At 36.9% G+C, this 27,192-nt stretch overlaps 1 protein-coding gene across 3 annotated transcripts in view; it reads left to right on the top strand.

The window, feature by feature from the left end:
* The first annotated feature begins 1,856 nt into the window (after window positions 1-1,856).
* The window catches only part of LOC127814063 (G-type lectin S-receptor-like serine/threonine-protein kinase CES101), a 47,338-nt gene continuing 22,002 nt past the window's right edge, over window positions 1,857-27,192 (top strand). For 2 of the 3 annotated variants that reach the window (XM_052355295.1, XM_052355294.1), the window contains exons 1-6: window positions 1,857-3,294; window positions 17,406-17,504; window positions 17,590-17,789; window positions 17,871-18,081; window positions 18,201-18,438; window positions 18,560-18,713. In XM_052355295.1, the coding sequence (XP_052211255.1) occupies window positions 2,055-3,294; window positions 17,406-17,504; window positions 17,590-17,789; window positions 17,871-18,081; window positions 18,201-18,438; window positions 18,560-18,713 (2,142 nt within the window). In that variant the 5' untranslated portion in view covers window positions 1,857-2,054. The remainder of the gene's footprint in view (window positions 3,295-17,405; window positions 17,505-17,589; window positions 17,790-17,870; window positions 18,082-18,200; window positions 18,439-18,559; window positions 18,714-27,192) is intronic. The other variant, XM_052355296.1, reaches the window with a different exon arrangement.

The raw sequence follows: 27,192 nt of genomic DNA, 5'->3' as shown, positions 1-27,192 counted from the left end.
CAGCTGATAAAAAGGACCACCAAGTACTAGTGGGCCCACTTCAATTATGCATGCAAGTTGCCAAGATCAAGTCGCTCTTCTCATTGGTTGGTATTTTATTCATTCTTTATTTTTGCATTTGCTTTTAGTGAAACTATCACTTTTTCATCAACTCCTTCATGCAGTCTATTCAACTTCTTCAAGTTGTGCTTAATTAATTAGGAGAGTAATAGAATGACATAGAAATAAATTATTTCTCTTTATTTGAGAGATATATAATAAATAATGGATATATAATTTTATTTTTATCCAATCTTCTTTAATTTGAAGGAGACAAAAAAAATATTATTATTTAAAGAAAATTAGATGAAAAATAGTTTATTCAATCTCTTTCTATTTTATTATTGATTAACCTTCTAAATAAAAAAAATTTATTTTCATCTTATTTTAATTTGTTCAATTATATATTATTTTTAAGTCAAGACGTTCAATGTTGAAGTACTTGGACAAATTTAAAGTCTAAAACATAAAAAAAATATTATATTCACAAATAAATTTTATAAATTGAAGTGACATACAAAATTTTATTTAAATTCACAATAATTTTACAATAATAAATTCACTCACTATTATAAATTATTATTAATTTTAAATAAAAATATTATAAATTTATATTGCCATGAGAATTTGCTTAGCCTCGTGGCAATGTCTGTTCTCTCCCATTCCTGCCCGGCTTCGTTGCCAGGCAACATCTGTAGCAGTGTTCCAGTTGGAGTGCAATAGGATCCTTTAAAAATAGAAGTACCTATAATTACATGTAATGAATATGAATAAAAAAAAATATTATATAAAAACATTCAAAGTTATCTGAATAAATAATTTAAAATTTACAATATTTCACTTTAAATTTACTTTTAATAGTATTTTTAGATGAAAAGTCAACAAATATTTTTTAGTAGGCATAAAACATCAATTCAAATATGAAAATCAATACAATATCAAATGTAATTGAGGAACAATAAAATATGGTTAAGTTTGATATTTGAATTAAAATCTGTAAAATAAATTAACAGAAAAACACAATCATAAAAAATAGAAAAAAATAATTGCACTTTCCTTATCGTGCACAAAACAACCCCAAACCCACCACTACTAAACTTTTTGAGAACTTAGCTTGTACTTATTTTTCATTGAAAATAATTTTTTGATATCTCTCATTTTCTCTCTTTTTAATGTTAAAATTTAGAATTAAAAAAAAAAAAACTAAACAGAATTATTAAGGCCAAACAGTGAATGGAGAGCAATGGCCTTTCGGTAACGGTGATAGACGAGTAGCAGCGATTGGCTGGTTGGAGACGGCGAAGGGGGAGTATGCGAGAGAGATGAAGACAATGGGGGTTTAGACTTTAGACTTTGAAAATTTGAAAATTTAGCGAAGGGAAACAAACAGGCATCTTTTCTCATTATTTTTGATTTTTTTTAAATATTTGGTTATTAAATAAAAATAAAATAATTTATAAAAATAATATTAATAATTATTTGATTGATAAAAATAAAATAATTTAAAATTATGATAACTGATAAAAGAATTTAAATTATGATAATAATTAAATAATTTAAATAATAATTTATGAACTTCTCTAAAATTATCAAAAAAAAATTAAAATTAGTTGGAGGGGGGGGGGGGGGCTAGACAGCCTAGGCCCCGGGGTGGGGGTGGCGCTTGACAGCCTAGGCCCAGGGCGGGTCCTGATTGGCAATATGGCTTGTGATTTTTGTTTGTGTCGGCGGTGATGTGCTGCTATAGCGGGTGGTGTTGCGCTAGGGTTGAGAGAGGCGAAATCTCTACCGATTGCAGAGTGGATATACCGTATACGGGAGGGTATGAGGGGCATTTTAGTCATTTGATTTTACCGACGCGCTATTGATTGATGTCTACCGTATTTTATGGCCGTAAGTTGCCGTAGTGGGAACGCAATTACAGAATAGTGATACCCTTATGACATGTCAAAGTCAACGATTATGTCGCTGCCTTTTTTGATCATTCGTGTTATTTATCGTCACCAGGGTAATGAATGCCGTTTAGAGTAATGCATGTTCACAGATTGTTCATGGATACCAAGTACAGAGGAGGCTCTTTTTATCCAATTTTTTGGATCTTTACAGGCGTATTCTGCAGTGGAGGATTTGATTTGTCTCTTGTCGCCGGAGTCAGCACCATCAGGCCCGGGGATGAGCTCAATTCCACTACCACTACTTTCCTAGTTTCTGAAAGTGGGAACTTCACCCTAGGGTTCTTCAATATTCAAGAAACTAATTACAGTTATTTGGGTATTTGGTACAGCAATGATGATCAGAATAGGAGAGTATGGGTTGCCAATCCAAACAATCCTATTTCCAGCAATTCTGGCGTTCTCGCCATGGATAGCACTGGGACCTTGCAGATTACTAGTGGAGGGAAGACAGTTCTGAACATTTATGATCAGAGTTCATCTGGAAACATTACTGCTAAACTAGAAGATACTGGCAATTTTCTTCTGACTGATGAAGTTGAGAGCAAGACTTTGTGGCAGTCCTTTGATCATCCGACCAACACACTTTTGCCTGGCATGAAACTTGGTTCCAACACTGCAACTGGGCAGAGCTGGAATCTTACTTCATGGCTGTCTGAATATTCTCCAGCGTCGGGGGCCTTCACTTTGAAATGGGAACCTACCAATGAGTCAGGGGAGTTGGTCCTGTACCAGCGAGGAGTGCGGTACTGGGCTAGTGGGACCCTGAAAAATCAATCTTTCGAATTCATGTATGTGAATCTTGATTGGGATCCGTACCATTACATCCTCAATTACACATCCAACAATGATGAGAAGTTCTTCAGTTTTAGTCCCCCTGATGGAAGCATCTTCAGTTTTAGTCCCCCTGATGGAAGCAATTTATGGATGTGGCAATTGACTCCAATTGGGGGGATTCTTGATGCTCATAGATACTTTAGGATAGAAGATTTTTGTTATGGGTATCAATCGAATGATGGATGTGTGAATTCAGAGAGGCCCCAGTGCAGGAGAAGTAATGATAAATTTGTGAAGAAGAGGGCACGTTTTTCAGGAAGTGATACTTCTAATCAATATGATAATAATTCAAGCCTAAACATTAGTGATTGTATGAAGAAGTGCTGGAATGATTGCAATTGTATTTCTTTTGCTGACTATAGCGATGGAACAGGTTGTATAACTACAACTGGAAGTTCGGAGTATTTAGTGGAAAACGTCGATTACCCTCCTGCATATGTGCTGGCTCGAGGAAATTCATCTAAAAGTAAGTTCATATTTTTCCTAACCGGAAGGATCCTTAAATATTTGATTTGGCACATTTTTGATTTATATTAATCAGTATTATTAAAGGCGCGCCTAAGCGCAAGGAGCACTTTGAGCGCCTGGAATGCTTCCAGGCGGGCGCACACTAGCAAGGTGCGACGAGGCCCAAGGCAATTTGGGCTTAGGTGTACTTGGATCTTTTTAATTGTTTTTTAGACTTTTTATTTTACTGTTTATTACTTTATTTAATTTTTTACTGTTTATGATTTATATTTATTACTTTAATTACAAATTTAACAATGAATAAAAAGGGTACTGTTTCAAATGCTTTAATTGAATTTGAATTTGATAAAGATAGAGACGGAGATGATGTGAAAGAAGAGGATATTAGAGATGATGATTCTAATGATAAAAATATGGAAATATTTGATCTTGATGATGAGGATGATTTTTATATTATTTAAAATTCATAATTAGTTAATCTTAATTAAAATTTAAAACCTATAAATTGTTTAAAATTTAATTTAAGTTGACTTAAAGACTTTTAAATTGCATCTTCTGGTATTTTTTTTGTTCTTTTCATTAATATATGTTGAATTTTTTAATTTTCTTGACAACATGTTTGTAAATATGTTATTAGGAGTTATGATCTATTTTATACATTATTTTTCAAATAGAATACATATTTTTTATTTTCGTTAGCATGCACCTAGTTCCATCAGACCCATGCCTCACCTTACGCCTTAGGTAGGCTACAACACCCTTTTGCGCCTTAGTGCATCTTGGGCTTTTAATAACACTGCTATTAACATGGTGATTACTCGTTGGAATGTCTTACCGGTTATTGTTAGACCTTTGAGTCTAACAATGGAATCCTCACAGTTTTGGTGAGATTTAGGCTTAGAAATTACAAGGGAATTGAGAAGAAATTTAGGGGGAATTTGGAGAACAAAAAGGGAGAAGAATAACAGAACAAGAGAGAGAGAGAATCAGAATTCGTATATTGATAAAGATGATTCGGTTAAGGCTTAATCGGGCCTTTATACCGAATACAATAAAGGAATTTCCCATACAATGACTTGGCCTTCCCCTATCTACCTTTTAGAACAGTTGGTTATAACCACCTATGTATAATTCTTCCACAGCCTACAGCTACGGTACAACCCTTCATAGCCTAGGTACACAACAATTCCCCCACCCTTAAGAGTTTTCTTATCCTCAAGAAATGTTGAGGAGCTGGGCAACATGAGAGAACTGTTTGAGAAGATGTGGTAAGTACTCCCAGGTATTGTTATTTGGTAGAGGTAGGACCACTTCACCAAAACTTGGGTCAGGGGAACCCCTTAATGGTATATAACCCGCTGGTCGAGTATAGCCACTGGTTCCTCAATAGGATCGGTATCCTTTAAGAAAGAAGGTAAGAATGGACTGGTTGGTTGTGTGCCTTGTCACACGCTTTCATGATTGGCGCAACATTAGTAGCTCATTTACATTTCTAACTGTCTCTTATTTGTTTCCTTAATGTTATATTGTTATGCATCTTTTATTTACTTTATGTATTTGCACTAGTTGGGTTATTACATCTGTAAAAGGAGGGGGGAGAATTTGTTAGAGATATTCCATAGGAAAGGCGGCCTAGGAAAAAGACGGTTATTAGGGGTGGGATCTGCTGTGGTAGCACCTGGACTAGAGGTATAAATATCCTTTGGTTTCGACTTGTAAGGACATGACAATTATCAGAAAAAAGTCTACATTTCTCCTCTATTTTCATATCTTTCTCTCTATTTTCTCTTCTTTCCCTCTAATTCCAATCTATCTTACTTCTTCGTCTACCCTAAATCCCCTACTGCACCCTTTAATTCACATTGAATTAGAAGCTGGTTCTCCTAGTCACATTGGGTTTGTGACATGTCGACTGACCCCTTGAGCATGGACACGTGAAACATGGGATGAATTTGGTAGTGATCTGGTAATTGGAGTTGATAGGCAACCTGTCCAAATTTGGCTGTAATCGGGAATGGTCCATAAAACTTGGGACTGAGTTTAGTGATCTGGTAATTGGATCTTTACAGGCGTGTTCTGCACTGGAGGATTTGATTTGTCTCTTGTCGCCGAAGTCAACATCATCAGACCCGGGGTTGAGCTCAATTCCACTACTTTCCTAGTTTCTGAAAGTGGGAACTTCACCCTAGGGTTCTTCAATATTCAAGAAACTAGTTACAGTTATTTGGGTATTTGGTACAGCAATGACGATCAGAATAGGGGAGTATGGGTTGCCAATTCAAACAATCCTATTTCCCACAATTCTAGCGTTCTTGCCATGGATAGCACTGGGACCTTGCAGATTACTAGTGGAGGGAAGACAGTTCTGAACATTTATGATCAGAGATCATCTGGAAACATTACTGCTAAACTAGAAGATACTGGCAATTTTCTTCTGATTGATGAAGTTGAGAGCAAGACTTTTTGGCAGTCCTTTGATCATCCGACCATCACACTTTTGCCTGGCATGAAACTTCGTGTCAACACTGCAACTGGGCAGAGCTGGGCTCTTACTTCATGGTGGCTAAATCTTCTCTAGCATCAGGGGCCTTCACTTTGAGCTGGGAACCTACCAATGAGTCAGGGCAGTCGGTCCTGAACCAGCAAGGAGTGCGGTACTGGGCTAGCAGGAGCCTGAAAAGTCAATCTTTTGAATTCATGAATGTGAATTTTCCTTGGGCTCTGTGCCATTACATCCTCAATTACACATCCAACAATGATGAGAAGTTCTTCAGTTTTAGTCCCCCTGATGGAAGCAATTTATGGATGTGGCAATTGACTCCAATTGGGGGGATTCTTGATGGTGCTAGTTCTTTATTCTTTAGGAATGACTATTTTTGTTATGGGTATCAATCGAATGATGGATGTGTGAATTCAGAGAGGCCCCAGTGCAGGAGAAGTAATGATAAATTTGTGCCGTAGAGGGCACTTTTTTCAGGAAGTGATACTTCTAGTCAATATGATAATAATTCAAGCCTAAGCATTAGTGATTGTATGGAGAAGTGCTGGAATGATTGTAATTGTATTTCTTTTGGTGGCGATAGCAGTGGAACAGGTTGTATAACTACAACTGGAAGTTCGAAGTATTTAGTGGAAAACGTCAATTACATGCCTGTATATGTGTTGGCTCTAGGAAAGTCATCTAAAAGTAAGTACATATTTTTCCTAACCTGAAGGATCCTGAAATCTTTGATTTGGCTCATTTTTGATTTCTATTAATTAGTATTATTAAAGGAGCGCTTAGGTGCAAGGAGCACCTTGGGTGCCTAGAATACTTCCAGGCGGGCGCACACCAGCAAGGCACGACGAGGCCCAAGGCGATTTGGGCTTAGGCGCTCTTGGACCTTTTTAATTGTTTTTTAGATTTTTTATTTTACTGTTTATTACTTTTTTTAATTTTTTACTATTTATTATTTTTATTTATTGCTTCAACTACAAATTTGATAATGAGTAAAAAGGGTACTACTTCAAATGCTTCAATTGAATTTGAATTTGATGAAGATGGAGAGGGAGATGATGTGGAAGAAAATGATATTAGAGATGATGCTTCTATTGATAAAAATATAAAAATGTTTGATTTTGATGATGAGAATGATTTTTAGATTATTTAAAATGCATAATTAGTTAATCTTAATTAAGATTTAAGATCCATAAATTGTTTAAAATTTAATTTTAAGTTGACTTAAAGACTTTTAAATTGCATCTTTTGGCATTTTTTTTGTTCTTTTCATTAATATACGTTGAATTTTTTAATTTTCTTGACAACATGTTTGTGAATATTTTATTAGGAGTTATAACTTATTTTATACCTTATTCTTCAATTAGGATATATATTTTTATTTTTTTTAGTTAGCATGCACCTAGTTCCATCAGGCCCACGCCTCTCCTTGCGCCTTAGGCTGCAACACCCTTTTGCGCCTTAGTGCGCCTTGGGCTTTTAATAACATTGATGTTAACATGGTGATTGCTCGTTGGAATGTTCTACTGGTTGTTGTTAGACCTTTGAGTCTAACAATGGATTCCTCACCGTTTCGATGAGATTTGGGCTCAAAAATTACAAGGGAATTGAGAAGAAATATAGGGGGAATTAGGAGAACAAAAAATGAGAAGAAGAATAGAATGCGAGAAAGAGAATTAGAATTCGTATATTGATAAAGATGATTCGGTTAAGGCTTAATCGGGCCTTTATACCGACTCACCAAGTACAATAAAGGAATTTCCCGTACAATAACCTGACATCCCTCTTTCTACCTTTTAGAACAGTTGGTTACAACCACCTAGGTATAATCCTTCCTCAGCCTATAGCTACGGTACAACCCTTCATAGCCTAGGTACATGACAATTCCCCCTCCCTTAAGAGTTTTCTTATCCTCAAGAAATGCTGAGGAGCTAGGCAACACGCAGAACTGCTTGAGAAGGTTTGGTAAGTACTCCCAGTTGTTGTTACTGGGTAAAGGCGGGACCATTTCACCAAAACTTGGGTCAGGGGAGCCCTTTGATGGTATATAACCCACTGGTCTAGTATAGCCATTGGTTCTTCAATAGGATCGATATCCTTCAGGAAAGAAGGTAAGGATGGACTGGTTGGTTGTGTGTCGTATCACACGCTTTCATGATTAGCGACAAATTAACAACTCATTTACATTTCTAACTGTCTCTTATTCATTTCCTTAATGTTATAATGTTATGCATCTTTTATTTACTTTATGTATTTGCACTGGTTGGGTTATTACATCTGTAAAAAGAGGGGGGAGAGTTTGTTAGAGATATTCCATGGGAAAGGCCACGTGTAAAAAGGCCTAGGAAAAAGACAAAAATAGTTGGTTATTAGGGGAGGGATCTCATGTGGTAGCACCCAGGCTAGAGGTATAAATACCCTTTGGTTTCGACTTGTAAGGGCATGACAATTATCAGAAAAAAGTCTACCTTTCTCCTCTATTTTCATCTCTCTCTCTCTGTTTTCTCTTCTTTCCCTCTAATTCCAATCTATCTCACTTCTTCGTCTACTCTAAATCCCCTACTGCACCATTTAATTCACATTGAATTAGAAGGTGGTTCTCCTAGTCACATCTGGTTTGTGACATGTTGATCGACCCCTTGAGTATGGACACGTGAAACACGGGATGAATTTGGTAGTGATCTGGTAATTAGAGTTGATAGGCAACTTGTCCAAATCTGGCTATAATAGGGAATGGTCCATAAAACTTGGGACTGAGTTTAGTGATCTGCCCTTTTGAAAGAGCCTTCTGATCGGCGTGCTTTAGCCTTAAGTTGACTAGATCCCCCACCTTGAACTCCTTTTCACTCTACCTTCTATCTGCAAACTATTTCATGTGATTCTTAGCAGTTGCCAATTCCTTCTTTAGGGATTGAAGGACCTACTATCTCTGTTGGAAGAAAAGATGGAGTCGATAGTAGATCGAAAATTGGAAATGGTGGCAGAAAGGTTGTGCAGGGATATGCGCGGTCAAATATGGGAGGAGATGCAAAAGTAAGGGCATTTGTTGCGTAATCAATTGCAGCAATTCATGCTCATGTTTTCCAAGCAAAATCAAGTAAGAATTTCGCCTGATTTTCCCCCCTAGAGATAGGTTGGCACCAATTCTTCCAAAAATTAGAACCAACAACCAGACTGCTTGATCATTGGAGTTGGAGGTGGATTTGGCCACGGTGGGAGAAAATGTGGTTGAGAGGTGTCAAGAGACAACCTACACCACATCAATCTGGTTTTCCAATATCAAAATTGGAATTACCTTTGTTTGAGGGATAGAAGCCTCGATGGTGGGTAAGACGATGCGAGGAGTGTTAGAAATTATGATTGGATCATACGCAGCAGAAACATAAAATCTTATTTTATTTGGTATCACGTTTTTCAAATCTTACGATTAAATCGAAGACACAAAACAAAAAAAATTACCTCGAAACAAAATCTGATTTCGTAGCTGATAACCTGCCTGATATCTCACACACGTGAGATGTCGAGTCGGTCCACCCGAAACCGCCAAGACTCAAAAGACTTGAGAGAAAAAGGAATACGAAAATTTTCTCTAAAAATTTCATTTTTTATTTAACTGATCGATCTATAGGATTTTGGGTTTAATGGCCTATTTATAGACAAAACCCTAAAACCCTAAGTGTTATTGGACTGGGCTTTAGGTGCTAGCAAAAAGCTCAATCCAACTTGATAATTAAATAAATAATCATATTAATTATTTAATTATCTTTATTTATCTAATAAATAATTGCACTTATAATTTAGTAATTCCATGATTACTAAATTTGCCATTTTTCTTAAAACGATTTCTATTGGGTGAGACTTTCTGGGTTTACAATTAAATTAGCAATGAGAATTAATCAATTATTAATTCCCGTAAATCATAGGTGACATCTAGCAATATGTCATGATTGCCCAATTTAATGTGAAGCGAGTAATGTGAACCTTATACTACGGTGCCGTGCAATATGGTCCCTCTATCATCCTATATCCCAACGAGATATGAGATCACAGTCAATAGGTCTAATCTCTCGATCTCGTCATATGGCCAAATCTAATAATCACACTTGACTAATATGACACGACCTCTACAAAATCTAAATTCTGTCGTCATATTACCTCAACCAAGGATTTATCGTCAAGTGCCACTGGATCACATAGGATATCTTCCTTGTATATCTCGAGGTGATAGATTCCATATCTGATGCACACATCCCTTGTGTGTCACTGAACTAGGCACATAGATACGTATGGCTATCCCTGATTAGGACAACCATATAATATCACTGATACCCTAATCCACTAACACACATATATCTATGTCATCTTAGGTCTAAGGACTAATGCAAATCTGTAGTTAATATTAAATCATTGACCTGTGAGATAAACCCATGTGATTCAATATTAACAGTCCTATTCAGTGAACTCGTTCCTATAACGAGCACTCATTCGTCTTCCTTCTATATCTCATACAGAGTGGTACGAGACCCACCAATCTTATCTTTCGGTATCTCATACCGAACAAGACGAAAGACGATGTGCCGGCCTTTGCGAGGAACATATTTATATTATAATGTACTGTGGATTATCTTTAGGAACTCTATAGCCAGGAACATATTTATAGTATAATGTACTATGGATTATCCGTCTCGATTATTCTTAACATTTAAGAATGGTATCCACTCTTTATTATACTAAATGATATTTGTATGTTCAATTCAAACCATATTGCAATTTAAATTAAACATAAAACTTGCCATTAAATAGAATTTAAAGAATTACAAGATCAAGCCTTACTGTGTCACTAGAACTGGTCTTAAGGGCTTATATCTAAAGGCTGACACATTTCTTCTGATCTATCTTCCCCAATTCCTTCCGATTATCTCATAAACCCCAGGTACGTGACAAGACCCCATGACCTTCTTGTCATAAGAAATAACTGATGCAGGTTAGAACCTACCAATTTGATGCAAATTGGAACCTGCAAGGTTAGGATAGTTTCGAGAATCACTCAACCGTAGGCAACGGACGTCACTCGACTTTGCTAATCAAGGAAGACACTCACACAACCAAGCCACACGCTTGATATTTAGAAGGACTCATTCACTTCAAGCAAGGAGAGGCCTTGCAATATATTCATATGTATTCTCCAAAAACTACACAGATTTCCATTCACAAAGATATATATAGAGATTACAAAATATACTTTGAGTTATTTTTCCCATAAACTTATTGCTTTAGGACTTTCCAAAGCAAGCCATATTTCCAAGACAAACAACACACATTCACAAGACATAGAAGTCAAAAGGTTTAAGGTTTTCAAAGACTAACACCAAAAAAAAAAAAATAAAATTAAATAAACTTCTCGTCTCTCGAGTATGCTCCTGCATCATTCTCTTCCGCTGGAAAAGAAGTCTTCTTGGAATTTGTAACCAAATCTTCCCAAAGCCTTTCATTAAGCTTCTTGATTTCTTGAGTTGACACCCAAGCATCTTCACAATGCGCTTTTCCTGTCCAATGAACCAGATATTGCGTATAGGTTCCTCGTCGAGTAGTGGTTGAACGAACATCCAGGACATCAATGATTTCTTGATGGGAATTTTCTGGTGAAGCAATCAATTCTTCAAACTTAAAGGAATCATTATCGTCATCTCCATAATAAGCATACAAATCACTGATGTTAAAGACTGGGTTGATTGATAACCCTTGTGGCAACTCCAATCGATAAGCATTTGGCCCAAGCTTATTGATGATTCGGCATGGCCCAAACTTCCTTTGCTTGAGCTTGTTATAAGATCCTGTTGGAAATCTCTTCTTGCGTAGATAAACCATAACCAAATCACCCTCCTCAAACTTGCTATTCTTCCGGTGTGCATTAGCCTTAGTTTTGCAATACTTAGAAGCTTTCTTTAAGTGCTCTCGAACTGATCATGAATGCTTTTGATGTGGGCTACAAACTCCTTCGCATCCATGCTAACCCGAACTTGGTTACTTAATGGCAAAAGATCCATAACTTGATGGGGTTTTTTGCCATAAATCACCTCAAATGGGGCCTTTTTAGTTGATTAATTGAAAGAACTATTATAGGTAAACTCAGCTTGAGGAATGAAGAACTCCCATTTCTTTGGACTGTCCCCCACCAAACTTCTCAATAAATTTCCAAGCCATTTGTTCACCACTTCAGTTTGGCCGTTGGTTTGAGGATGATAAGCACTAGAAAACTACAGTTGAGTTCCAAAAAGCTTCCAAAGTGTCTTCCAAAAGTGACTCATAAATCGAACATCACGATCTGATACAATTGATTTCAGAATGCCATGCAAATGTACTATCTCTTTAAAAAATAAGGTAGTAGCATGGGAAGCATCAGTGGAGTTCTTGCATGGTATAAAGTGAGCCATTTTTGAGGAGCGGTCAACAACTACAAAGATGCAATCATACCCATGTTGTGTTCTTGGCAAGCCTATAACAAAGTCCATTGAAATATCCTCCCAAGGAGTATTAGGGATAGGAAGTGGTTGGTATAAACCTGTATTTTGCACTCCTCCTTTGGCCTTTTGACACACCAAGCATCTTTGCACAAAACGAGCAACATCTCGCTTCAAGGATGGCCAAAGATATCGTTCTTTAACCAGCAGTTCAGTTTTGTCCCTTCCGAAACGCCCGCCAAGTCCACCACCATGCAACTCTTGAATGATGAAAAGCCTCAATGATTCCCCTAGAACACACAACTGATTTCCCTTAAAAAGATACCCATTCATGAGCAAATAGTCTTGGCTTTTCCCATCACTTAACTCCTGCAAAACCTTTGAAAAATAGCATCCACTGCATAGTATTCTGGTAAGAGATCAAAGCTAACAATTTTGAAAGGGAGTGCAGTCAGCAAGCTATATCTTCTACAACCTTGTTAAAGAGTGCAGTCAACAACCTTTTTAGAGGAACCTGCTTTGTGATTTAGAATAAAACTGAACTTTTCCATGTAAGATACCCACCCAGCATGTTGAGAATTCAACTTCTTTTGTGCCTTGAGAAAACTTAGAGCTTCATGGTCTGAATAGAGAACAAAATCCACACCAACGAGGTACTCTTCCCAATGTCGCAAGGCTTACACAATCGCATACAACTCCTTGTCATAAGTTGAATACCTCTTCTTGGCATCATTTAATTTCTCGTTGAAATAAGCAATCAGCCTCCCTTCTTGCATTAGGACAACACCTATACCCACATTTGAAGCATCACACTCAACTTGGAACATTTTTGAAAAGTTGGGCAGAGCTAACACTGGAGCTTCCACAAGCTTTCCCTTCAAAAGTTGAAAACTCCTTTGTGCTTCCTTAGTCCATTGAAACTCCTTGCTTTTCAAGACATCCATTATAGGAGCAACAAGGGTGCTAAAGTTTTTGATGAAATGTCGATAAAAAAAAGCCAAGCCATGAAAGCTTCGCACTTCCATAAAACTTCTTGGAGTTGGCCAATCAAGAATCGCCTTTAACTTTTTCTCATCCATTTGCATCCCCTCTCCACTCACAATATAACCTAGAAATACAACCCGATCAGTGATAAAGGAACACTTATTCAGGTTAATATAGAGTTGGTTGTCATGTAAGACTTTGAACACATTTCGTAGATGCTCCATGTGCTGAATTCTATCCTGGCTATACACCAAGATGTCGTCAAAGTAAACAACAACATATTTTCCCAAAAAATCCTTTAAAACTTGAGTCATCAGCCTCATAAATGTGCTTGGGGCGTTAGAAAGCCCAAATGGCATGACTAGCCATTCATACAAGCCATTCTTTGTTTTAAAAGATGTTTTCCATTCATCTCCGGATTTAATTCGAATTTGATGGTATCCACTCCTAAGATCAATTTTAGAAAAGACTTTTGCACCACAAAGCATATCAAACATGTCATTGAGACGAGGGATCGGGAATCGATACTTCACTGTTGTCTTGTTTATTGCCCTACTATCAATACACATCCTCCAAGTTCCATCATTTTTTGGTGTTAAAAGGGCTGGTATAGCGCATGGACTTAATGACTCCCTAATAAGCAATTCTTCAACTTGTCTTTCCAATTCAACATGTTCATTAGGTGACATTCTATAATGAGGCAAGTTAGGAAGGATTGCACCTGGTATGAAATCAATTTGATGTTGAATATCACGAAGAGGAGGCAAGCGAGCAGGTAATTCATCTAGAACTAAACCTTCAAATCTATGGAATAGACTTGAAACTTCTTTAGGAGCATCTCTGGCATCTTTCTTATCTTCCCCTACAACCACCAAAGCATATGCCACCTTTTCGTTACTGAAAACTTGTTCGAAAGCTCTATACGATAGCACGCAAACCGGGCCTTGAGATGCCACACTCGTGGGGACATCCTTCAAAGGGTTCAACACAAATGTTACCCCACATTTCTTAACTGTGTAGGTGTTCTTTCTCCCATCATGTTGAGCACATCGATCATATTGCCATGGTCTCCCAAGGAGTAAGTGACAAGCGTCCATAGGAAGGACATCAAAATAAAGCTTGTCTTCATACTTTCCAATGGAGAATTTCACCTGGCATCTTTGTGTTACCAAAACCTCTCCTCCTTTCTTGAACCATGACACCTTGTAGGGTTTAGGATACTGTTCACATGGAAGTTTCAGCTTTTCGACTATCGTCTTGGACACCATATTTTCTACACTTCCAGAATCAACCATCAAGATACACTTTTTTTCATTGGTCAAGTAATAAGTTCTGAAGATGTTATGCTTGAGCCATTGATCATCTTCTTGAACAGTCATTACCAGTCGAATCACAAGACTTTCAGCATCGTAGTCAGGTTCACAATACTCCTTTTTAGTTCCACCTTTAGGCTCTTCATCATAAATAGGCTCTTCCTCTTCTTCTTCTTGCCCTTCTTGAACAACATTCACCTCGGCTTTCTTGGAAGGACATTCATATGCACGATGACCAGCTTCATCACACCTGAAACACTTGAAACCTGAAGATCCAGTCTTACCAAGGTCATTTTTTCCTCCCCCAGCTTGTGGGTTTGGACGCTCAGAGTTGGGTGTTGAATTTTTTTTGTTGGGGATCACTATCTTTGCTTTCAAAGCTTTACTGTTGTCACCTTTTTCAAAAGAGGCCCATTTAACTTTTTCCTCTGCTTTAAGTACCATTTGATATGCCTCTTCAAGCGAATGGATGGGATGCATCATTAACTCTTCTTGAAGATTGAGTTTCAAGCCACTTGTGTATCTCGCAACAAGCTGATCATCTGTTTCGTAAGATTAATCCGACTCAACAACTTGTAGAATTGCTCTGTGTAATCAGCTACAGATTGTTCATTGTGATGGCATAGACGGTGGAACTTCTGGTATAAGGACTATGAGTAATCTAGCAGAAGAAATTTCTCATCCAATTTTAACTTCATCTCTGCCCATGTGTGAACTCTTGGGACTCCTTATCTATCTCAACTTCGTTGATATTGTTGCCACCAAACCAAAGCATGGCCCTTCAATTTTGTAGCGACAAGTTGCACCTTTCTTTTTTCTTTTAAGTTTTTCCATTCAAAGAATGCTTCCAAAGACGCAATCCAGTCGCAGTAATCATTAGGATCTAACTTTCCTTCGAAGTCCGGCACGTGAACTTGGATACTTCTATTTGTCCCTTCGAGAGCTCTTGCTAATCGTTCCATGGCCCAACGATCACTAGAATCTGCTTTTGAATTTTCTTTCGAACTAAACGAATCAGATTCCTCTTCTAGGTCATCTTGGCTTCTTGAATTTCTGGAGTGACTTCTTTGACTACGTGTGGGGGAATTTTGCATCCTTTGGAGAATCTTAGTCATCGTTTCTTGGAGCATTTGATTAGACCGTGGCAATTTAGCGACCTGGTCACGTAAAGTGACATCCTCAACATTTCGTCGCCGCCTAGGAGGCATAATCACTAGAACAAAGAAAAATTACCTGAAATATGGATTTTCTTGCTCTGATACCAATTTGATGTAGGCTGGAACCTGCCAATTTGATGCAGGTTGGAACCTGCAAGGTTAGGATAGTTTCGGGAATCACTCGACCAGAGGCAACGGACATCACTCGACGCTGTTAATTGCGGAAGACACTCACACGACCAAGCCACACGCTTGATATTTAGAAGGACTCACTCAGTTCAAGCAAGGAGAGGACTTGCAATATATTCATATGTATTCTTCAAAAACTACTCAGATTTCCATTCACAAATATATATATAGAGATTACAAAAGATACTTTGATTTATTTTCCCCAGACACTTATTGCTTTAGGACTTTCCAAAGCAAGTTATATTTCCAAGACAAACAACACACATTCACAAGACATAGAAGTAAAAAGGTTTAAGGTTTTCAAAGACTAACACAGAAAATAAAATAAAATTAAATAGACTTCTCGTCTCCCGAGTATGCTCTTGCATCAATAACCTTATTGTTTCTACCAAGATTTGTCCTCAAGAGTCAAGACCATAGTTGTAAAAGGCAAACCTAGGCCCGAGGCGCAGCTCTGTGCGCCATCACCACTGAGACACAAAGCCATGCTTGAATTGCTGCCTAGGCACACGAGGTGAGCGCCTTATGCAGGGCGCAAGGCACATGCCTTGTATGTGTAAGTGTATTAAAACCCTATTTCTTGCCCATTTGTCATCTTAGATCTTATTTCTTGTTGTTTTGATTACATGTTCTTATATATTGGTGAGAGATGAACCTAGCAGTGTAAGTGGGTGCCAGATCCCCCACTCATTGTCGGCATCCATTGGTAGTGTGATGTCTCACTAGAGAACTAGTCATGTTTGCATTTTGCTTCATTTTTCTTTCGCACTTTTAATTTGTCTTGCAACATAGAATAAACCAATTCTTTGCTGTATTTATTTTTTGTTGTGTGTTTTACTCTAGTTTTTTTTTTTTTCTAATTTATGTTGCAATTTAAAAGAAACTAATTGCTAAGAAACAAATGTTTCATTGTGTGCTCTACTGATTTTTTTCTCTCTTCAGATTTCTTTTGCAATTTAAAAGAAACTAATTATTTTTCTCTAAAATGTTTTTTCTGTGTTTTGTTGTATTCTATTGTAATTTTTTTTTCTTTCCTCTAATTGCAAAAGAAATTAGAAGAAATTAATTATTTTTTTGTAATTGTTTTTTGCAGTGTATTTTGCTATAATTTTTTCTTTCCTCTAATCTCTTTTGTAGTTAGAAGAAACTAATTACAAAAGAAACTAATTGTTTTTCTACAATAATATTAGTTGTTATTATATGGTTGATTATTCGTCATTTATAATTTTATGAGTTTGCAACTATCTCCTTAAGCTACATATTGAAAAGTATAAGCATTTTTAATAAATGTGTTTCTCATGCCCCTGAGGCTCAAGCTTCACCTTGCGCCTATTTAGGCCCCAAGCACTAATTTGTGTCTTAGTGCACCTTGTGCCTTTGACAACTATGCTCAAGATTTGTAAATACATAAAATGGTAAAAAATTGTTAAAACACATTTTCATACAAATTTCATTCTGAAGTGTCTGGAAGATGATTATTAATCAATATTTAAACAATATTTGTGCAGGTAAATATTGGATATGGATTGTGAGTGCAGCTACTTCTCTACTTATTGTCATTTTGGGCAGTCTTTGTTACCTAAGAATGAGAAGGCTCAGAATAGAAGGTACGTATCTTAAGCAGATACAGTATCTTAAGCAGATACATTAGCTTGATGGCCTTTATGATAAAGCTTGGCTAATATTGCACAGGAGAGGAGAAAAAGAGGGAAAAAGACGATATAAAGGAGTTGATGCAGTTTGACAGCCTTAATATTGCAACTCATGTTGAAGATGATGGAACAGAAGGTCATGACTTGAAGTTACTTAGCTTTGCATCCATTTTGGAGGCTACAAATAACTTCTCAGAAGAAAATAAGCTTGGACAAGGTGGTTTTGGACCTGTTTACAAGGTAACAACAAATTTTATTGTATGAAAAGTTGATTAGTCTCCATCTAGTATTAAGCAAATGATCCATGAATGACTCAAACAGGGAAAGTTACGAGAAGGAAGAGAAATAGCAATTAAGAGACTTGCAAGAATGTCAGGCCAAGGCCTTGTGGAGTTAAAGAATGAACTTATACTAATTTCCAAACTCCAGCACAGGAATCTTGTTCGGGTCCTTGGGTGTTGCATTCATGGAGAAGAAAAGATGTTAATATATGAATACCTTCCGAACAAGAGTTTGGATTTCTTTCTCTTTGGTACCCAATCTCTCTAGCCTTGCCCATAATTGTTACTTTTTAATGCTAAATACATTTGCACCTCCACTTCTTCTCTATATAAGTTGTCATTCATTTTGTTTCCTTTTTGTGCAAGATAGATCCATCTAAAAGGGAGCTACTAGATTGGAAGAAACGTTTAGATATCATTGACGGGGTTGCTCAGGGGTTGCTTTATCTTCATAAATACTCAAGAATGAGAGTGATACATAGAGATTTAAAAGCCAGTAATGTATTATTAGACGAAACCATGAACCCCAAAATATCTGATTTTGGCATGGCAAAAATTTTCAAGCAGAATGAGTTTGAAGCAATTACTAACAGGGTTGTTGGAACATAGTAAGTGAAAAAACTGCTTCCTACAGTACTAATTGTTGAGTGCATGTTTGAGCTTTGGACATTATTTTATGATATTATTATATTGAAAAGCTCTCTCTCTCTCTTTGCATTCTTTTTGCAGTGGCTATATGTCACCTGAGTATGCCATGGAAGGTACTTTCTCAGTGAAATCTGATGTTTTCAGCTTCGGAGTGTTGATCTTGGAAATTGTGAGCGGTAGAAGAAACACTAGCTTCCATAATTTTGATACCCGTTCGATCAACCTCATTGGATACGTAATTGTTGTCTTACTAAATCCTTCTTTTAACTATGGTGGCCTTGGTCATTTCATGGGAAGAGCAACTCTAGTTGCCACCTCTTTTCCCTTTGAATTTAAAAAAAAAAAATTATACTAATCTATTTGATTAAAACATTTAATTGCATATACTACTTGGTATGTGAATGATGATTAAAAAATAGGGATGGCAACCTACATATTTTGATGAGTTTACCTAAATCTTATGCGAATCCTAACACGAGTGTCAGGAACCAGAGAAATAATTAGGAGTAATTGGGTTAGGTAAAAGAGATTGGGAGTAGTTGTTGCATTTAATTTATAATTATGGGTTTAATGTGCAGTTGTGGATTAATAGGGAGGTAATGGATTAGTGAACACTATTGTAAATAGAATCTGGATAGCTTTTATATACTAAGCTATGCCAAATTACGGGATTAGTCAAGAAAATTGTGGAAGTTTTTTCCTCTTTTTTTCTCACTACAACTCTCTACTTCCCTCTCTTCTTCTCTTGGCTTCTCCCTAAAGTTCTCTTTTTTTTTTTTTTTTTTTTTCTCTCCCTTTCTTCTTCTTCTTCTTGTTTGTCATTGAAAATCCTAGACTAAAAACCTAGGTTCCTGGAAACTTGGTATTAGAGTCAACGATTCTGGACTGTGTTTAGGGTCCCTAGCTATTGATTTTGATTAAAGTTTGAAGGCTAGCGGAACAAGGCGGTTGTTGGAGCAGTTTTAAAGGCAAATTTAGGCGATTACTAGTTGTTGTTCAGAGTGAGTTAGAAGAATTGAGACTGAGGAATTGGTAGATGGTACCCTAGTGAAGCAACTAAAGGTGTAAGTCAGCCAAGTTAACCCCTTGGTGACAAGTTTGCAGACTCGAATGGAGGCACTGGAGGCTAAGGCGAACAAAAGCCAGGAAGGAATGCAGTCGCTAGAAAATAAGTTGGATGCCTCAATGGAGGGTTGACTAGAGGGGTGGATGGTTTCCTACAAATGTTCTCTTAAGATCCCTCAACTAAGCCTGCTGGAGGACTTTCTACCTAAGGAGCATGGAAAGCCTATTTTAAAAGGTAATGGCTCAGGTCTTAAACAGACTGTATTTTTTGCAATAGAGGTAGAAAACATGAATGATAGGGAAATTATTGCTAAAGGGTGAACGAGAAGAAAACATAAAATAATTCAGCTAATAATTCCTTTACTCGTAATATGGTGCCTATGTCGAAATTGGAGATTCTCATGTTTGATGGTAAAAATTCTAGATGATGGGTAAGAAGATGCCAAAAGTTTTTCTAGTTTTACAACATAGGAGATTCTCGTAAAGTTAATTTAGTTTAAGCCTATTTGAGCGATGCAATGGATGCATGGTATCAAGGTTGGGCTCGACTTAAAGAAGAGTGTGTTTGGCATGAATTTGTGGAAAAATTTTGTGAGAAGTTTGGGGACAAGTGTTGAATCATAGAACTTGAGAGAGAGAAACCCTAGTTGGGGGAAGTAAATTCCTCATTCAAACAATAGATTGTACACCTATATATACTAATACTAAATGGGTAATGACAGAAGGCATGACATAAGCTAATCCTAATGACATAAGACATAACATAAGCCATGACATAAAGATAAATCTCACTCTCCCCCTCAAGTTGGAAGATTATATCATATGTGCCAAGCGTGATACAAATATAGTTTATCAGAGGGCGCGTGGGGGCGTTGCTATAAAAGATGACACGAGGAAGGAGGAGGCGATGATGGAAAATCGGTCATGCAGCGGTGATGTGAGATATGTGTGATGCACAAGATTTGGAGAAGAGGTCGGGAGATCTAAAAGCCGCACTGGAAGGAGAAACAAGCTTGAGATCTGAAGGTGTGTTGATCTAAGGGCCTCGTTGGAAGAAGAAACGTGTGTAAGATCTAAGGTCGTGCCAACTATGGTGATGCTCGGAGGTTGAATAGAAGCCATCGATCGACTAAGGAGATGACGCAGATAGGGAAGATGTGGCCTGACGACGAAAAAAATGGGCAAAAAACTGTGTTGGAGGGACATATTGACGATGAGAAGTCACGAGCAGATGACGAGATTTGCAACCAAATTTGAGATACCATCGTTGGAGCAAAATCTGGGCTGGCCAGGAAGAAGATGGCAAGTTATGAGGGATTGGCGATCGGATTTGAGAAATGATGGTTGAATCTGAAGATCGATGGCTAGATTTGAGGTTTAACAGCCAGATTTGACTGAATCTAAAGGATTAACGATTAGACCTGACATATGATGTTTGAATCTTAAGACCGATGGCTTGATCTAAGGTCCGACAGCCAAATCTCAACTGCAACAACGGGAGAAGCCACTCAAAAAGGCTGGAGGTGGCTATGGAGGAGTTGAAGACAGAGAGACGCAGCTAGAGAGTGATGGAGAGGCAAATCTGAGATGACAGGGAGACAGAGAGACAAATAGTAGACGATGAAGCTTTGGGTAGGAAAAGGATAAACAACTGACGAGAAAGCTGGAATGATGACGACTAAGTGAGAGGAAGGCTGATGATCGATCGACGATTGCAGATCTATCGGTGGAGAAGATCGATAGAGGCTGGTGTTGATGGTTACGATTATGAGAAACCAATGGCAAATGAATGAGATCTAAGACATGACCGCAATTTTGAGAAATCGACATTTGATACTAGTGACGATGGTAGCGGACGAAGCGACCGACTACGACAGCAACGGGATCTGACATATCGAAGAAGAAACAACGATATATTGCTGGTCCACACGTGATGAGGCTTGTATGGCTCGTTGGTCGTCGACGAGAAGATGAAAGAATGACGTTGGTCAGAACGATAATGATGGGCTGCAGCGGGAGCTGTAACTAGGGTTTTGCTTAGGGTAGGCTTTGATACCATGTTAAATCAAAGAACTTGAGAGAGAGAAACCTTAGTTGGTGAAAATAAATTACTTACTCAAACAATAGATTAAACACTTATATATATTAATACTAAATATGTAATATCCCAAATTTTCTAAATGGTTCAAGAGTAATTTTAACTTGGGCTATAGGTGAAATTATCAAAAGATTATGGGCTTAAGTATAATTTCTTACAGTTATAAGTATTGAATCGACTGTAGGGAATGTTCCAGAGTGTAAATGTCTAAGGAAAATGATATAGTCTCGATAAGCGTTCCGAGATAGGATTTATAGTATTAAAAGAAATTAGAATCGAGACAGTTTTTAGTACAGCTTCGATTCAAGCTGAAAAACTGAATCATCATAGGGGATTCCCGAAAGTTAATGGGACTTTGAGGAAGCTTCAGTTTTTTGTAAGAATCAACCCTGAAGTGGTTTCGGGACGAAACAAGGGTCCGGCGAGGGTGTAGGGATGAAATCGTCCTTATCGACTAAGTCTTGAATTATTAATTTTGGATTTTCAGTATCATAATGCAAATTAATTTGATGTTTGAGGATGTAAATTGTAATACCCAAGAAATTTAGATTATTTGAGAATAAGTATTTTATTAGAAAAATAAAATTTTGGAAAAGATTGGTATCTAAATAGCCAAAAAAATTGATCGAATTAACTGTAGGAAGTGCCCTAGAGCCGAGATATCTAAGAAAAATGATACGGCATTGACGAGCATCCTGAGATATGATTCATGGTATCAAAGGAAATTGGATTAGAAGCGGTTTTCGGTACAACTAAAATACAACTACAATTAAAGCTGAAAAATCGAATTGTCGTAGGGGACTTCCGGGAAGTCAATGAAACCTTGAAGGGGCTCCAATTTTTCATAAGGATCAACCCTGAGGTTTTTTTCATGACAAAACAAGGGTCCTGTTAGGGTGCAGGGACAAAATCTATCTTTATAGAGTAAATATCGGTTATTAATTTTGATAAATTGAGATTTTGGGTGACTTGAGGGTAATTAATTTAAAGCCTTGGAGGGTCCAAATGCAGTTATCAGTTCTTCAATTGCAATTTATAAATCAGTGAATTTAATGAAGAATTGGAGGGTTAAATGTATATATGTATATATATATATACATGCGTATGAGTAACTGCCATTGGTTTTTCCTTAGCAGATCTTGGATCTGAAATTGGAGAAAGAGAGAATGGCCGAGAAAGAGAGAGAGGGAAGTAATGAGATTGAGGGAAAGAGATGATCGGCGGATGTGGCCGATCATGGCGGCCTGAAGTAGCGGCCAGCGGCCGAAAACGGCTTGAAGCAGCCGCGACCGTGCAATTGTTGGTGGCTGAAAGAGAGGCTTGCGGTGGCTAGCAGCCGTTGGCTGGCGGTCTCGTGGCAGGGAGGAGCGACCGACGACGACGGGATTGGGCCAGGCGATGGTTGGCGTAGGCCAGGCAGCCGGTGGCGGCAAGTGGCTAGGCGCACAGGGGCTGTGCCCGGGAGCAAAGGCGTGGTGGAGAAGAAAAAGAAAGGAAGAAAAGAAGAAAAAGAAAAATGAAAAGAAAGAAAAGTAAGGAAAAATATAAAGAAAAATGAAAAAAATATAGAAAAATCTTAGAAAATTCTCGAAAAACAGGAAATGGAGATTTATTAATATTCTAAAGATTTTGGTAAGAAAATTTATCCGAGCATGCGTTTCGAGGTAAGAGCATGCATACTGAGGAAGTCTAAGAGGCTAAATCAAGATAAGTAAAATTTCGTAGAAAATTTTTAAAATTTAGTGAAGTTATTTTATGAATTGTTATAGAGAAATATTTGAGAAATATTTAGTTTGAATTTATTGAGGAAAAATAGGAAGAAATAGAGAGAAAAATAAAGAAAATGCAAGAAATTATGAAAAAATAGGTTTTGATACTTATTTAGATAAATATGATGATTAAGGTGCTTTGAGACTTAAGGTGAAGTAACTTGTGCGAATTTTGAGCTTGGCACGAGAATTGAGGTTAGACATGCAAATCGAGGCGGTGCGCATTTTTCGAGGCATCCTGAGTTTTGTTAATCAGGTGAGTGGTTTTATCCCAAAAATTTATATGTGTTATGTTTTGCCTATATTGAGCATGATATTTATGATGGTTGAAAAATCATATGTAATTTATGCACATCTTATCGTATCTGTACATATATTGTTGTATCGGTAGTCATGATTTTTTTCTTGGCATGATATTGTTGGTACATAGATATTTGTGTCGGGATGAGATGTCGCCCTGATAGTGTAGACGTAATTCCCCAAGGGTAATGATGGAACAACGTTCGAGAGTATCTCGAAAGTGTTGAGTGTAGATTTTGATGATTGATGATTGGCATGTGTGAATGTGAATATTCATTTATATTTTATGTGCTAACAAAGCATGAAGTCTTCATAAGGCTTACAAAGTTGTTCTCTAGTGATTTCATGACACATGTTATATATGGAAACTTTTTATATTTATATAGAGATTTCATTATATATGAAAATAAGTTTTTAGAGAGTTTCCTAGAAATTTGAGTATTTGAGCTATGTATGGAAAGTTCTTCTTGGAATGGAAAGTCTAGAAGTATATATATGGAATTCTTGTTCATATATGGAAAGTTCAAAAGATCTATATGGAAGTTTTTGAGGAGATTGGAGTAGTCCAGTATATGGAGTTGCCATATATGTAATTTGGCGACATGGCATTGTTAACATGGCATTTTGATGACATGGCAGCCACGTGGAGCACACTTATCAAGGCTACATCATCTCATTGGTCTAGATATGGTAAGAGAATCATGGAGTAAATTTAAAGGTTCCTAGAAGCTCCTCTACTCAGTTAAATATGAAAGAATTTTTTGAATTGCATTCAAATGGAGAAGTTAAAGATTCAACCTTATTGCTCAATATTAATGGAGGAAATTAAGGTTTCAAAGTTAAACCTTGATAGATATTACTTTCCTTTATTGTTGATTCTCTCTCATTAAAAGGATATGGAGACTCAAATCATGGAATCAAGTATCCTACTCATTATGGCTAATTGATCTTCATTATGGGAGAATATTCAAAGGATATCTTGCATATATTCAGCTACACAAATTAATTCTCTACTTGTCAACATTTTTTAGTATGGAAACTTGATTAATTAAGGGCATTTGAAGTTATAATTGATATCTTTATTGTTGGACAAATTTGCTTCATTATTTGAGAATATTTTGATGGATTTTACACTATTTGGAGGTTTAAATTCAAATTTCAAATTAGCTATTCTTGTTATGGAAGCTAAGGAGTCAATTGCACAATCAAAGGTGTTTGAAGATCAACTAGAAGTCAGAATTGATCAATTCTTATTTATTGTCGATTTTGCAAGAATTATGAAGGGTTTTGATGATATTTTAATCCTTAAAATCAGCCATGCATTACTGGAATTGATTTGTTCATTCAAGGCTGATTGGAGATCTACAAAAGTCAAAGGTCTTGATGATCAATCAAGTTAGCTCATTATGGAAGGTAAATTAAGAATTCAATATGAAGGGCTGAGATTGGCCTGAAGACTTGACATATGGAGGGCTGAGATTGATCAAGGAAAGCCTACTCTAACACTATATAAAAGGGTCTCTTGAAGGCTTTGGAACAACTTTTGGAAGCTCTATTATTTTCTACATTATTGGCCGAGATTTTCATTCTCTCTAAATCTTTCTCTTCCTCTATCTTCTTGAGAGAAAACTAAGAGAGTTATCTACACTTCATTGTATTTTTTTTTAGAAAACCCTATTTCTCAATCACTACTATTCTTGTATCTTGTAAAGAGCGTACAAAATCCAAACTAGTGAGTGTGAGACTCCAGAAGTAGTTTGGTGGTGGTGAAGCCAAGTGAAGGTTTCGGTGGTTATAAGAAAAGTTTCATATAGTGGATTTGGTTGAAAATCCTAAAGAAGAAAATCCTTAGGTAGTGGATGTAAGCCATAAGGGCCAAACTACTATACATCGCTGTGTTCTTCTTCTCTTCACTCTTACTTATTCTTGCTTGATTATACTTGTTTTTTTTTTTGTCTTGTGCTATCTGAAGTGGTCGAATCCTAAGGCCTACATTATTGGTGGTTATTTTGATTATATTCTGATTTGCTTTAATTGATCATTCTTTGTACTCATTCAATATTCCATTTGGTTTATTTAAAGACTTGTTATTGTGTGCATTCAAATCACTTGTTTTCACCAAGTTGTAATTTGAAGAGTATATTGGACCAAAACACATACTAACACAATTGGCGGATATCATATGATCCATCTAGTATTTAAGTGCTCCTGTACTTTCAACTACAATTTTGGTTTGTATTAAATTTTTTTTTCTCATATATATACATACGTGCATAAGTTTTGCATTAGAGTTTTAAAAGGTGTCAATTCACCCCCCTCTTGACTAGGTTAGAACTTAACAAATGCAACATAGATAGGTGATCAGGTATAGATCATGCCAAGGCAAGGTGAACTACCCGACATATGTCTTGGAGTCAAGGATTAAGTTCGGTTGAGTAATTAGGAGATTGCAAGTTGGCAAGAGAACCTATGCTATAACTGACTAGAAGTCAACAGAGCCAATGGTCACATGTGTAGTTAAGCCATGATGTATGGATCTGTCAATTATGATTAGAATAATAGATCTTGTGAAGTATGGTCAAATGTGACGAAAGAGATAAGATGATTTCAATATGATAAAGTATGATTGGCATGAGATGGTGCCTTAAGGATCGAGCATGATTAGAGTTGGTTGATATGAAATGTTATCACTTGAGGATTAATTCAAGCAATTTGAGGATCAAATGGTTAATCTGATGATATAAAATATTATTTGAGGATCACTTCGAAAAGTGCGAGGACTTATTTAAGTTATGGGTATATGGATGAATAGGTAGTATGGCTACTAAGTAACAAATGTTATGTGCAAGCGATGTAAGGATATTAGTATTACTAGATTTGGAAGACAATGTTAGATTTCAATTGATATTAAAAGTTAAGTTACGGAAGGAAGATTTGGAGATAGATAGAATCTATCAATAAATTGTAAAGATTTCTTGATGAGATAGTTATATGACATTATTAGAAGATGATTGTGGTAAATTGATAGAAACTTGAGGTTATATCGGGTGATGAATACCTACAAGAATGAGGAAACAACAGTTTATAAGAAACCTCGAATAGATTAGATCAAACGATGATTAAGTTTGAAATGACTTAAGGTGAGGAATAGCTAGTTTCGAGGACTTGTGATAACCAAGATGATGTGGTAGGACCATTGACTTGTTGTGGCAGTCTAAAAACCTATGAAACAACCTAGTGTTGGCAAGATATGTGATGACGTATATTTGTAATGTTTTAGGATCAAATGGTACATGAAATAGTTTGATGATTTAGTGAAAGCAAATTGAAAATTGATGATACAAGAGCCGCGAGCTCATTATGATGATGTGTGTATCGGCTTGGATGGGAGCTCGGGTTGAGACTCGTGGCCCAAGGACCGGGATATGTGATTATGGGCTTTAACAGTGAAATTCAAAAGGCATGCGTGGTTGGTAAGTGTA

Source organism: Diospyros lotus, chromosome 12 (assembly GCF_014633365.1).
Source record: "Diospyros lotus cultivar Yz01 chromosome 12, ASM1463336v1, whole genome shotgun sequence".
Classification (NCBI taxonomy): domain Eukaryota; kingdom Viridiplantae; phylum Streptophyta; class Magnoliopsida; order Ericales; family Ebenaceae; genus Diospyros; species Diospyros lotus.
The sequence above is the reverse complement of the archived record's forward strand: the minus strand, read 5'-3'. Positions and strand labels throughout refer to the sequence as shown.